The sequence below is a fragment of the Lycium ferocissimum genome, chromosome 12 (assembly GCF_029784015.1).
Source record: "Lycium ferocissimum isolate CSIRO_LF1 chromosome 12, AGI_CSIRO_Lferr_CH_V1, whole genome shotgun sequence".
Classification (NCBI taxonomy): Eukaryota; Viridiplantae; Streptophyta; class Magnoliopsida; order Solanales; family Solanaceae; genus Lycium; species Lycium ferocissimum.
In genome coordinates this window covers 37,891,049-37,904,843 of record NC_081353.1, presented here as the reverse complement: position 1 = coordinate 37,904,843, position 13,795 = coordinate 37,891,049, and the positions used below count along the sequence as shown (strand labels likewise).

Below are 13,795 nucleotides of genomic sequence, written 5' to 3'. Positions count from 1 at the left end.
TTTTTATCTTGGGCCTGGATGATAGAAACTGCTACAAGCCAACAAGTAATCAACAACTAATGTTGCAACTCCCAAGCCTATTCTGATACTTGCATCTTGAATAGCAAGACACAAGGTAATCAAAATTTCGAGTAGCAAACCACAAATTACTCGAATATCGAATTAAGCAGCAAGATACAAAGTATCGAATATCTTTCCTCTTTCCTCTTGTATGATTTAGATTTTAATTTGTTTATTAGATATTTAATTTTGGTAGACTCGGTTTGTTGAGTCACATCTTGACTAATACATTCCACTCGTGTGATATATAGGCTTCTCATATTTGCTTACTTTATTCCCCACTTTTGCAGAATAATGTGATGGATGTCTATTCTGATTGTCTTTTATGTTTTCTAAATTCATCACCTTTAAATAACAAAAATGTCTCGAAAGTTATGGCCAAATCTCTAGACTGAAAAAACATAGATAATTTAATAAGATTTTTGAGGTATTAACTCAACTAAAAATTGTGTTAGATCCAAATGTCCAAAGACACCTAAGTCCAAAGTCAGTTACCACTTACGACATCGTAACAACAACAACAAAAAAAAAAAAAAAAAGAACTTTTGTTTTTGCTTGTACAAAAGTTCACCATTATTATTTCATGTAAATCCAAGAATCCTTAGTTCCTTACATCACGGGCTAGACGTTACAAGTTCTTCAAAAGAAGATGAGAATTAATCCAAAATTTTCACTCTTCTTTTTAATTTTAAGATGTTAGTCAGAAAAGCAATGACACGTATGAAAGTACGTGTCAAAAAGAAGCAAACAACTGTACACCACTTGCTAGGTGTTAAAAGATTCATGCATGCAAATTCCACTTGTACTAACACATGCTCTAACGCATGCATGTTGCCACGAAGTTCTTGAACTCTTATATCTTTTTATTACTCTTTATTCACAATTATAGTTTTAAAGTTTGTCACATTATTGGCATTTTCTTGTGAGTATCAAAGTAGGGGAAATTTGAGAATAATTCTGGAGAGGAATTAATATCGACGATGGCAGTTGCAGGGATTGATCGGAATGCGGCGTTAACACCGGAGGCACCGCTTGCACCGGTGACTATTGAAAGGAAAGTTAGGACTGATTTGGAAACTTCTATTCCAAAGCCTTGTAAGTTCTTTTTTTTTTTTTTTTTTTTTTTACCCCTCCCTCAGAGCTCCCCTCTTTTACTCTCTGCACGACTCGAACACGTAATCTTGGAGTTGGAGAGAGGTGCAGAGTACTTACATCTGAGCAACCCTCCCTGGTGTATTTGATGTACTTTAGATTGGTCGGGCATCGAATTAAAGATAGTACTCCCTCTATCAAAAAGATTGACACTTTTCTCTTTTCGAGAGTAAAACTTTTTAATTTTGACTACATAGAATACTTTTTAATTTTGACTACATAGAATCTTTAAATTTTTCAAAATAAAATTAACATTTTTAGAAATTACATAAAAATTACTATAAAGTCATCGTAATTAATAATTTAAAATATTAAAAAACGTAGAAAAAAGTACGGTCAAAGAACAATTCATTTGACTCTCGAAAAGCAAAAAAAATGTTAATCTTTTCGGGACGGAGGAAGTAAGAAGGAATTTTGAATTTAACTTGGATATGAAATCTTTAATTGATAATTTTAAATATTTTAAAAGGCATTTGAAAAGTTTGCGGTCGGAAAACTCTCAAAATTCGAAAGGTGCCACCAACCCTCAAAATCCAGAAATAATCCGAAAGGTGCCATAGAAATTGCTGAGGGAGTACTAAATATAGAAAGTGATTTTTTACTAGAAATACACCTTCTAACCATAACTTCAAAAATCTTAAGCTCACCTCAGTTAATCAAACGAACACAGCTTTCATGAGATTATTTGTGAGTGAAGTTTCAAAATTTTGACAAAACAGAGTGGCCATAGGAGGTGTAATTAACCTGTAAAGCTATTCTTGCGTTGATTAGGCCCCGAGACCATTTAGGCATGGACGTGTACACCGGCCACGCAGCAATTGTTCGATACTTCTTGCTGTTATTATGCATTGATAGTGCTGCAAAATGTAGCCTTCATACAAAGCCGTGATGTGGGATATTCATTTAGCTGAGGTACTTGTGTGTCAAAATGTAGCCTCATTAGAGTAGAACTTCTGATTAGCTGAATTATTGATTTCAATCGAAGTTTACTTGAATAGTTATTTGTATCTACTTAACATCACTCATCTTAATTGAGCAGCTGAGCCTTATAGGAGACGTACATTTTAATCATTGTTATTTTTTAATTTGTTGGTAGTTTGTGTAGGTATGGCATTCTTGCTTAATACAATTATAACAGAATAATGCTTAAATATATGTTTTATGTATATTCAGATCTGGCAAGGGGGTTGGTGGCTCCTGATATGGAGCACCCTCATGGAACTCCTGGCCACAGGCACCACGGCTTGAGCGTTCTTCAACAACACGTTGCCTTCTTTGACCAGGATGAGAATGGCATTATTTACCCATGGGAAACTTACTCTGGTAATCATAATATTCATTTCGAAGTTCGTATTAAATGCAGATTTATCTTTAACGTAGATAGGTAATTAAATGATACTTATAAAAATGTTTTACACAAATTGTATGTCCCATTGGATAACATTCTGTTGTTATTCACTAGGTGATCTGTTTAGTCTTTCAAGCCCTGTCTCAGTTGTCAACTTTCAGGGTTATTTGCAATGTTGGGCTGTATTACTGTCTGTTAAATTGTGTTTTACAGAACATCTCTAGAGAGAAATGTGCCATAGGATTCAGTCTTAAGACATTGGATTATGTTCAATTCAAGAATTCAGTTCATTTACTAAATATCTGCGATTGTTTGATTCATTAACTATCCAAGATGTGTATATATTGTGGTATATGATGAAAATTTGAACTGAGGCCTTCCTCCTCCTTCCTTCTCATTTTAAACAGGCCTTCGTCAAATTGGGTTCAATATGATAGCATCTCTGATAATTGCGATTGTCATCAATGCTGCTTTGAGTTATCCTACTCTGCCAGTAAGTTGATCTTTTCTGACACGCGTTATCGTAAAAGATCAATCACCAGAAGAATATCCTCTTAAATATCGACTTAAAGATCCATTTATCCTTTTGTTTCCTTAAAATGCATCTTTCTATTTTATTTTATTTTTTGGCCTACACTATGCTAATGTTGTTCAAATGTTTTCCTTCAAATCTGTATGTATGGATTTCCTGAGGTTATATATTCTTTCTTCACTAACCCCCAACTAATTTGGGACAGAGGTAATTCTTGTTGTATATATATATATATATATATATATATATATATTCTCTCTTCATTAAAGTGATCCGATGCAAATTTGCAGGGGTGGTTTCCCTCACCTTTTCTCCCAATATATATCCATAATATACACAAGTGCAAGCATGGAAGTGATACTCACACATATGACAGAGAGGGCAGGTTAGTATACTATAATCTTTCTCAAGTCACATTATTTTCAAATACCTCTGGAAGTCGAGTTGATCATTTTTCCTTATCTGGTTGCCTCCAATAGGTTCTTACCTGTGCATTTCGAAAACACTTTTAGCAAGTATGCCCGTACACTGCCTGATAAACTCACTCTCGGTGAACTCTGGGATATGACTGAAGGAAACAGAGAGGCATTCGACCTCTTTGGCTGGTAACTATCGAAGTTCCAATACTCTCATTCTAACTGATTTTGTGCTAGTAAATTGAAGCCTGTTTCGACATCCTTTTCTCAGACATCCTTTCCCGGACATTGTTTTCTTTCTTGTCGTGTGTATAATTCTCTCAATCTTATGTCTGGTGTGTAATTTTTGCAGGATCGCGAGCAAAATGGAGTGGGGAGTTCTGTATGTTCTTGCAAGAGATCAGGATGGTTTTCTATCTAAAGAAGCAATAAGGCGATGTTTCGATGGAAGTTTGTTCGAGTATTGTGCCAAAATACAAATGGAAGCTGAAGGATGGTTGAAGGAAGAGTAAGTCCAACATATGAAAAGTAAATTGGCAAGAGTATTTAGAGTATATAAAGCATTGTAATAAGCAGGGCAGTAGCCTGGAATTGAACTTGTGTTTTGCCATGTCTTTTTAAGTCTTTGTACCAGAAAAATTGGGCTTGTGTAGTGTCTGATCTTTGTAAAGCTTATCTATAAAATGAATCCAGAAGTTTAAGTACTTGATTAGTGCTGTGTTTACTTCTTTGGTTACTGAAGTTTGTTATGGCATGTGGCTCAGTTCCTATTGACGGTAGATTTGGTCTTTTGGTCCATGACAAGTGATCTATGGTATGGATCCCAAATAGCAACTAGCAAAGAGTTATGTTGCCTTTATTCTGGAGGCAGATGGAATTAATAGTTCAGTTTGATAAAATTTTTGTTTTATTCTGAGCTAAAGTGTATCAGAAACAGCATCTTTACCTACTTTCCAAATTTTCAAGATAGGAGTAAGGTCTGCGTACACTCTATCTTTGAGTCTTGTTGGATTTATTGAATCTTGTTAGATTTATCTTAACAAGTGTGAGGTCTACATACACTCCATCCTTTTCAGACTCCACTTGTGAAATTATACTGAGTATGTTGTTTAGTTTGATAAAATATTTCTCCGCCACTACCTAAACCTCTTAGTTGGAAATTACCGTGTAAAGAAGGGTTCTAACTGAACCGTTTTGTTGAAAATTCTAAACAACAGGGAATAATTTGCTTGCTGGAAACTTCTAAATGTTGAGCCCCCAACCACCCCAAAAAAGAAATCCTTATAGTGAATTTTATAATTTTATATTCTTCTTAGACATTGAAGATTGTAGATAAGTTAAAGTATAAAATCTTTATAAAAACAAAGAAAGATGGAAAGATTATCTACTTTAACGGTAGAAATATCTTATAACTTTTAATTAAATTACTCAAATCTTCGTATTAGTACTTTAAAACTTTTAATAACATTATTTTAGATAATGTATCGTAAACACATGGCTAACAATTTAATAACTTAAATTAATTCATCTCACTATAAATAATAATATTAAATTAATTCATCTCACTATAAATAATAATATTAGTATGTGAAGTCATTATAGGGCGGTTATTTTTATTATAGTGCGATTTAAAATTGATTCAAGCTATAAGTTCGAGACGAGATGAGTTCTGCAATTTTTTTAGGTCTCCCTTTAAAAAGTTTGTTTATTGTTGTAGTCAAGAACGCATATGTTGTAAAAAGAAGTTTATATATAGTAATTAACATGATAGTAATTAACATGACTAGAACAGATACAAACACGACTTTCTTCAAGTTGACAACTTGTCAAAGCTATAATAAAAATGCAAGAGATTTGACAAAGTGTCAACTTATGTTAGTACAGATTTACAAAATTTACATGTCCTCACTGTGAAGTTCATTGAATAATTACTGCCAACTTTGTGTTAGTACAGATTTACAAAATATATATACATGTCCTCACTGTGAAGTTCCATTGAAATATAACTAAACTTCAATGTTGAAATGACCCCATTATTCCCTTTATCTTGCTACTGGAAAACTAAGCAAGTGTAAAAAGCTGCCTGATGAAATCCAAGATTGGTGGATGAAGCAGTTGCTATTGAAGTTATTTACACCAATAGGCATATGCAAGGATATCCTATATAACTTCACCAGTTCTTCTTGTTTTTTCACCACCACATGCAGTGCAGATCAAACTTCAACCAAAAAAAAAAAAAGAAACAAAAAGCTTATTAGCAAAAGCTTATCAAGGAATTTTGAATGAAAAAGAAAACAGATTATAGTCAGTTCTTGAAAAGTACTTGTTCAGCCGCGGAATTCTTTAGTGCAACTGGCCATCTGTACAGTACAGAGGCGGGCAAATATCATAGGGACTGCTAGATGAGTGGCAATTGGAAGTGAAAATCCGACCATTATGAGTGACATTAACATTATTATCATGTCCTGAAGAAGCAATCATATTAGGATCTTGATGATATGTAAAATTGAGTTTTACATCTTCATTTGTGACCTCTTCATGTGTACCGCAAGAATTTGTCTTAGTACTAGCCTCTCCAAATTCATCATTCTTTGCAAATCTTCCCCTCACCCTTGGCCTACTGTCTGCTAGTGTTTTCCTGCATGCATACTGCAAAATTTGGCTCCCATAATCAGACTTGATATAAATTGCAGATCGCCAAAACATTTCAAGAAGGTTTAAAGTCACATCACATATGTTGCCAGTGTAAATAATGTATACACTTCACTATCAGTCAAATTTAACAGATTATAGCAAGTTCCCGCTCTTTTTTCCACGTTGCAGTATTAGAACTGATTTGCATTATCAGCAGTGGCGGATGCACAGCCAACCGAGGGTGTTCACCCGAACACCCTCGCTCAGTGTATATATAGGGTAAATTTTCTGTATTTATGTGCATATATTAACTTTCGCACACCCTCGGCAAAAAATTACGGTGTATATTTAGACACCTGATGAAAATCACGGATCCGCGATTATCAGTGCAGGGAACTTAAAGGTAGCGCTATCGCCAAGAAGGAAATTTTAACCAACGGACCTTGATTTTCTTGCTGAAATTCCTCTCGTTTCGTTTCTTCATGTATCTATGAATCTTCTCCCTCCTCTGCTCCGGTGTGCACTTGACAGGTTTGTTGTAGGTAGTATCTTCCAAACTTGTTATGTCTGATACCAAAGGGTTAGAACATCCAGTAGCACTAACCAAATGTTGACTCTCATTGCTCAGTGCCTTCACAATTAAAATTTTAAATGAAAAACATGTCATAATGACGTTACAGCCTTTAAGAATTAGAACTATTTTTTGTCACGTCAAAGTAACTGAACTTACCTGAAGCTCGTTGGAACAGTTAAAAACTCTTGGCAAGGCATCAGGGCAGAATAATCTACCACTATCTCCTTGAAAATCCAATTCTTGTACTGGTGGAAACTCTGTTCCGAAAAACAAGCCACCTCCAGCATTGGCAGCAGCAGCAAGTATTGCTGAAGATTCAACATTAGGCATGGTGGTATTTGAGTTTAAAGGTAAGTAATTTGAAAGTGTAGGATCAAGAAGGGGACAAGAAGGAGAAGAAGATGTAGGAACACGCATGTAAGAAGGTACAGATGACAAAGGTTCTTCGTCGTAGATATGTCCTAATGGAGGCCCCATAAATGGAATTATAGGTGGTTGATCAGGATGATACTGATGATGAGGCTGCAAGGATCCATCCGAAATATCGTTCATTTTTATTTGTTGACTGTTGAGAGAATTAATGTCGAATAAGTCCTGTTGAGGTTGAAGTAAATGGTGTGGGATTGAGAAGTTTGCATCTTGTGTGAACTCTATTGAAGCAGAAATATCATTGTTAATTTGATCTTCTTGAGTATCAAATATTATCGAGAAATCATTGTTGTTGTTGCTAATATTGTTGTTGTCGTCGTTGTTGTTGTTGGTTCTTGAAGGGCTAATATTATTGGTTTCTTCATTCTTCTCAATAGTGTTATTGAACTTGTTCATTTCAAGATTGTTTGAATATGAACTTTGTTCCTCATAGCTGCAACAATTTGAGCTAGAAGCAACTTCTGAATTCTGTACATTTGGAAAGAATTCAGACTCACAGAAATTTAGAATTTGATCACTAAGGGGGCTTGACATCTCTTCCTGCAAAAAAAAAAAAAAAAAAAAAAAAAAAAAAAAAAAACCACAATTTAGCTTCTGTCACAATCTTACATCTCATTTTCTTTAGCTACAAAAGGACTGTTGCAGCATCTTTCTTCTATCTTTTTTTCATGACAGAATAGAATCAAACTCTTACGTATTTTAGCTAGTAATTGATTGTCTTTTCCCGTCTAAAGTGCATGAATGTGGTGCTATTTCCGATATAATAGAACATCAGAGATGCCTAACACCTTCCCCTTCTAAAGTCGATCTAAAAGACATAAATTATCAAACATGAAAAAATACATGTATTTGAGACATAAATTATCAAACATGAAAAAATACATGTATTTGTGCTCCATATGACCTGTGGAATCGAAAAAAAAATGTATGCAAATGAAAACAAGAATTGAATAGCAAATAGGCAAAGAATATGGAAGTTCATGGCATTTTGATACTCCAAATTTAGACAAGCAATGGGAACTTTAGTAGCACTACTATCCATTACTCTCTGCATTAAAGTTCAGGAATCATTTTAAGCAATATTCTTGAAAAGCTAAATATTCCTATGTAATCCAAAATGGAAATCAATTTAGAAAGAGGACTAACATTGGTAAATCATAATACTAATTTTAAGTAACTTGAAAGAAAAGAAAAAATAGAATCTTATCTCAGATAAACAATTGTTAGGTTGAATTAATTAATGAAAAATTGAAAAAGGAACAAGAAAAGAATTTAATAATCTAATTTAAGATCTCAAATAAACTCATCGATAAGAAAAAATATTAGAGCTAATTAAAATAAGATATGTACAATGGAAAGCTGATGTTCTTGAAGATTAACCATGTTCTGGAATATTGTTCTTCTTGTTCTTGTGGAAAGAATCAATTTTTATATTTTTATGTTTTGAAAAAGTTGTATTTTTTGGATTATAAATCAACCCCATGAACTGATCAAAGGACTAGGCAAAGAACAATGAAAAACATTGTTTTTATGAAACTGTGATTGCCATTTTTCATCTTACCTTAACAAAATGCAAGTTGTGAACCAATGGAAGAGAGAATTCCATGCAAGAAAATAGGAGAGAAAGAAAGAGAGAGAAGTTAGAAAAATAGAGAGATTTGGTTTGAGGAGAAGAGGGCATAATATGAAGAATTCTTTTATTTGGGGGGGGGGGGACTCTTTTATTTGGGGGGGGGGGGGTGTTCGAGGGGGTGGGGTATGTCATATGTGGGAAATAACTAGAAATAGAAGTTAGTTATATAGGTACATGTCTGACCGTACAATGGAGTTACAACTAGGTTGACGCTAGGCCAGTCAGTTTGTGGAGCATTTCATGGTTCTGTGACACGTGGAAGCATGTAATTTGATGACTTTTATGTCAAGTAATTGTACTTTGCTCAAATTTAAGTTGACCTACTTTGGTTTTTTAGCAGGTTCTCTAGGATCAACATAACAATATTACAGTGACTGAGTGTTAAAATGAAATGGTTAATCAATGGTTTCATGTTCGAGCCGCAAGAATGCAGAAGTTTTGGTAGAAAGAATTTCGATAGCGATTGTTTTACTCACTTAATAGACCCATCCAGCTCAAATTCAAACTATTTGGACTAGTAAATTTTGTATATCGTGATTAAGAAAACAACATCAGTATTCATGTTTTAACATGAAGTTGAATCATTATATGACTATTAAAAGAAAGTTTTTATTTTATCTCGTATCTCATATCTATTTTGGAGCCCTAAGTAATTCGGATTCACGTCGTGTGAGATTCATTAAAAGAAAAAGCACTCCCGACCAGGATTTTTTTCCATTCCTATGACTGGAATCAGAGACCTCTAATTATGATGAAAGGACATTCCTAGTCCTTTCCAATGATGAATGACTCTTCCCAAATGTTAGTTAAACTCTCGATCTCTAGGTGTACCTTTGGTGAATTTTTTGTATTTTTGTCCTATTTCCTTTGGACAAGGGTTTCCAATTAGCTATTTTGTCCTTAGTGCCTCAAATGCTTCCATGTAAATTAGGACCAACAGGAGTTCTATCTAAATTAGTTTTGTACCGGCAAGGATTAAGTTGCAGTGGCAAACATTAGGGATTATCAATGTCATTTTCTCATCGAATGGTAGCAATTAAGTAGAAAGTAAAATATTTGACATTTACTTTAATCAAAATCATTTTCGGTAATATACGTTTAAGAGTAGCATAAGTTTCTTTATTCGTTGAAATTTTTTGGCCCCTTTACTTATTGGTATCAAACAAATATCCCTATTTGAAAATTACACGTATCTCTTTCCTATATTAACAATTATCAAACATTTTGGTAGCAGGTTCTAGTACAAAAGTTACGAATTCTAATAAAAGGATTTGAAGAAATGGTAAAATTACACACTTTATACTGGAACATGCGACCTAAAATAATTTGAGTTGTTAGGTTTTTTTTTTGAATAAGGTGTGAATGGGAAATGAAAAAAGTCAAAACGGAGGAAAATGAAAAAATTCTTTTCTACAAAGGAACTTCGTCCCTCATTGGTAGGGGAAAGTAAGAATAGTGTGTTTATATGTAGAAGCACTTCTTTTAGCTCATAAAGAGTTGAGAAGAGATTCTCCCCTCGCGCTATTGTCGCTCGGGTCAACTTCGTTTTAATTTTCCCTTTAATTTTTAGACATAATACTTTCTGCACAAAACATAAAACTTCTAAGTGTGATTTGGCTGTTCATTTGTGTTTCTTTGCACATCGACATTTGAGGTACCGCTACACCGGTGACAGTAATCCGTTCTATCCTAGGAGGAAATAATTCATAACCACGATTACCCAGGGGGATTAAGTTCCTTAAGGTACATTGTGAATTCAGTGGGCTCAGATTGTTCATCGTTAATTCTGCTTCTTCTCCATTTCTGTTTCTAGAATATATTTTCGAATACAGTTAGCTAACATCACCTTAGCTATTAAACTAGAAGTTTCTCTTACGGAAGCGAGATTCAACAACTTATATTTACAAGAAGTTAGATTATGCAACTAGGTAACCTTGTATCAAGACAACCTTTGTGAACCATAAACAACAAGAGTGAAATTTCAGGTTGTATAGTGGGATATATGATCGAAACCTCTTCATCAATCTTATAAATCGGAGGTCTCAGATTTGAGTTTTGAAAATAAAAGTGTTTTCATAAGTAGCATTTTACCTCTTAATGAGCCTACCTGGCATGATTCGAATTAAATTAGTCCAATTAGTATATATTTTCAACGAAAAGGGCCAAATATACCCCTCGTTATACTTTGGGGCCAAATATACTCATGTCATTATACTTTGGGGCTAAATATATCCTTCATCTATTAAAGTTGTCTAAAGTGGACATCAGATCCTACGTGGCTGCCACACATTTGATGAGATAGATGTCACGTGATATGTCACCTCAGCACCTCCTAACCCATCTTACCCCTCCCTTCTATTTATTCTTCCACCACTAAAATTTTCTTCTTCTCTATCACCATTGCCGCCATCACTGCCACGACGACCATCTTTATATCTAATGGGGGTTTGCACATGATCCGGGTCTATTTGTCCATTTTTGTTTTCTCTTCTTCTAAAAAAAGACATATTTCCCATATAATCATTCCATATCTCTCTTTTGTTTATGTCATCCGAAAACGATGTCGACAATCGGAAAAAACTTAATAGGTATTAAAAAATTGAACTTGGATCTTCCATTAAACAATTAGTTCTCACCCGGAGCATCTATCCGATGTAATTCAATTGCTAAAATCAGCCAGCTATCCCTTCTTCCTTTATTCATTTTGATCTGGATTTCTATTTTAAGATTAAAATTTGATGCTTTTTTAAATTTCTATTGACATGCCTGGTTGGCTCTGAAGTAGTTTTTGATTTTCGTTGAGTTTTTAAAGTTTGAAATTCAATGTTACTTTGTTGGGTATTGTCTTTCGTTGAGAATAGATAAAGGGACAAACAGAGAGTTGGTCGTGGTGGCGGTGATGGTGGCAATGGTGATGGAGGAGAATGAATTTTTAATGGTGTAAGAACAAATAGAGGGGAGGGGTAAGATGGGTTAGGGGGTGTTGAGGTGGCATGTCACGTGGCATCAAATGTGTGGCAACCACGTAGGATTGGATGTCCACTTTGGACAATTTTAACGAATGAAGGGTATATTTGGCCACAAAGTATAACGGTAGGGATATATTTGGCTCCAACGTATAACGAGGGGTATATTTGGCCCCTGTCTCATAGTTCAGGGATATATTTGGCCCTTTTCCGTATTTTCAAATATGGTTGCCTAAAGAAAAAAAAGAAAAAAAGAAAAATGTGTCTTGATAAGAAGCATTTTATCCCTTAATGAGTCTACCTGACGCGACTTGAATTAGTCATATTAGTACATATTTCAAAATACCAATGCCTAAACTAAACGGGGAAAAAACAAATACTATACACCATACCCCTCCTTTTCCCATCTTCTCCAATTAAACATCATCAGAAGTAAAACAAGATAGAACCAAGAAGTAGTACTCATGACCTTGTATAAACAAAAGATGGCTCAAAAAGTATTCTTCTGGCTGGCTGATGTTGGGTAAAATGTTTATGCAAATGTAGTGAAATGCACTTTGTGTAATTCATGATTAAACTGTAATTAGCAAGTACACTTTCTCTGTCTAGGTGCATCTAGCTTTCTACTTCTTCTGGCAAGAACTCCAAATTTAAGGATAGTAGAAGATATATATGTTCTGTTTTAAAGTTTGGAAAATATATTCCAATGAGTATTCAGCATCAGCTTACATTGAGCAAACAAACACTGAAATTCTAATATGAAATGACTACAGATTCATTCTAGATTAAGCCAACTTTGACTTTAAATATATAGAATGCCTTGTCATTCGTTGCTTTTGTTGGACACTTTGGTTGTATATGTTTCTTCTATTTGGTGCATGCTTTAGTTTTTTCTTTTTCTTTCTTTTTTAGTTCTCTTCATTTATTAGCTATTTTTGTGCCTGAAAAATCAAAATTTTGGATCACGGATCAAATTCATGTTTTTTGATATATTGAAATGTGTGATCATCTCATTTAAAAGTTTAAGCTATTAGGAAAAAAAATTATTTATGGACAGGGGTGTACGCAATTTTTTTTTGCAAGTGATATCACATGAAAAAAAAAAAATGAACAAACCACTATAACGACATGAGAAATGAGAACAACACTACGTGCAAATCTAATCACGTTGAACTTGCAACTTAGAGAGAAGGAGGAGTACCATTACCCCTAAATTCGGTAGCAAATTAAAGTTTTTGGTTTGACTAACGTGCATCATTCTTGTTTATGGAGTAACTTATTATAGGTTTGTAACATGACATTTCACGTGAATGTTGAATTATGTGATCATCTTACTTGAAAATTGCAATCGTTGGCTACTCTAATTTACTAACAACTTAAGCTTGCTATATATGTCAACAATGTAAACTATGTTTGCACAATCATATTGCTCAAATGCTTATTACGTATTACTGCCTAATAGTTATGGATAATATCATATAATGTAAAAAATATCTGCAAAATTAAATCACTTTAAAGTTAATTACATTTACCTAACTTTAGTATATAATAAATATCAATAGATAACCTAAAAAATAACATAAATAATCTGTTTGAATACACCAATTGCAAACATTAGCATACACCGTGGAGTATAAAGCTAAATCCCAAGCTTTAATAAAGTTGTGGAAAAAAAAAAAAAAAAGAAGAAGAAGAAGAAGAAGAGAAAATTTCATAAATAACAGAGAAGGTAACGATGCTATCTACTCTGACACTACAGTGAAAGTGTGTTGAATTAAGAACAGACAATAAACGTCTTTATTATGGACGCGAAAGACCAAGCTGACACAATAGGCATTGCGATGTGCAATCCTTGAATATCTAAAATTGTCTAAGTGAAAAATAGTTTTTAGCATAATTTTAGAGACCTCCCTTCAGATTTGCCTCTATAACACTGACCTCCCTCGTGGATTGAAATATACATATACCTCTCCTATTTACATTTTTTGGTAACAAAACTTGGTTTAAATACTAAATTTGTTATATTTTCCAAAAGTAACCTTCTTCAAGCT

The 13,795-nt window shown here is 34.0% G+C and overlaps 2 protein-coding genes across 3 annotated transcripts; one reads left to right on the top strand and one right to left on the bottom strand.

Annotated features, from left to right (window-relative positions):
* Positions 1 to 948: 948 nt before the first annotated feature.
* On the top strand, positions 949 to 4,212 carry LOC132040730 (peroxygenase-like). Its single transcript, XM_059431398.1, has 6 exons — positions 949 to 1,155; positions 2,386 to 2,535; positions 2,968 to 3,053; positions 3,383 to 3,477; positions 3,572 to 3,697; positions 3,861 to 4,212. The coding sequence occupies exons 1-6, from the start codon at positions 1,041 to 1,043 to the stop codon at positions 4,018 to 4,020; spliced, it is 732 nt and encodes a 243-aa protein (XP_059287381.1). The 5' UTR covers positions 949 to 1,040; the 3' UTR covers positions 4,021 to 4,212.
* Positions 4,213 to 5,851: 1,639 nt separating this feature from the next.
* Positions 5,852 to 8,851, bottom strand: LOC132040086 (two-component response regulator-like PRR95). 2 transcript variants are annotated; one of them, XM_059430703.1, is made up of 4 exons: positions 8,707 to 8,851; positions 6,873 to 7,685; positions 6,585 to 6,773; positions 5,852 to 6,157 (listed from the first exon to the last, which is right to left on the bottom strand). In XM_059430703.1, the coding sequence occupies exons 1-4, from the start codon at positions 8,824 to 8,826 to the stop codon at positions 5,852 to 5,854; spliced, it is 1,428 nt and encodes a 475-aa protein (XP_059286686.1). In that variant the 5' UTR covers positions 8,827 to 8,851. The 2 variants fall into 2 exon arrangements, with proteins under 2 accessions (XP_059286686.1, XP_059286687.1); XM_059430704.1 differs by lacking the exon at positions 8,707 to 8,851 and adding an exon at positions 7,840 to 7,991.
* Between the last annotated feature and the right edge of the window lie 4,944 nt (positions 8,852 to 13,795).

Coding starts and splice junctions, on each gene's coding strand:
- LOC132040086 (XM_059430703.1), bottom strand. CDS start 8,826: ATGCCCTCTTCTCCTCAAACCAAATCTCTCTATTTTTCTAACTTCTCT. Junction 7,686..8,706: donor ACAACTTGCATTTTGTTAAG/GTAAGATGAAAA, acceptor TTTTTTTTGCAG/GAAGAGATGTCAAGCCCCCT. Junction 6,774..6,872: donor ACTGTTCCAACGAGCTTCAG/GTAAGTTCAGTT, acceptor TTAATTGTGAAG/GCACTGAGCAATGAGAGTCA.
- LOC132040730 (XM_059431398.1), top strand. CDS start 1,041: ATGGCAGTTGCAGGGATTGATCGGAATGCGGCGTTAACACCGGAGGCA. Junction 3,478..3,571: donor ACATATGACAGAGAGGGCAG/GTTAGTATACTA, acceptor TGCCTCCAATAG/GTTCTTACCTGTGCATTTCG. Junction 3,698..3,860: donor GCATTCGACCTCTTTGGCTG/GTAACTATCGAA, acceptor TAATTTTTGCAG/GATCGCGAGCAAAATGGAGT.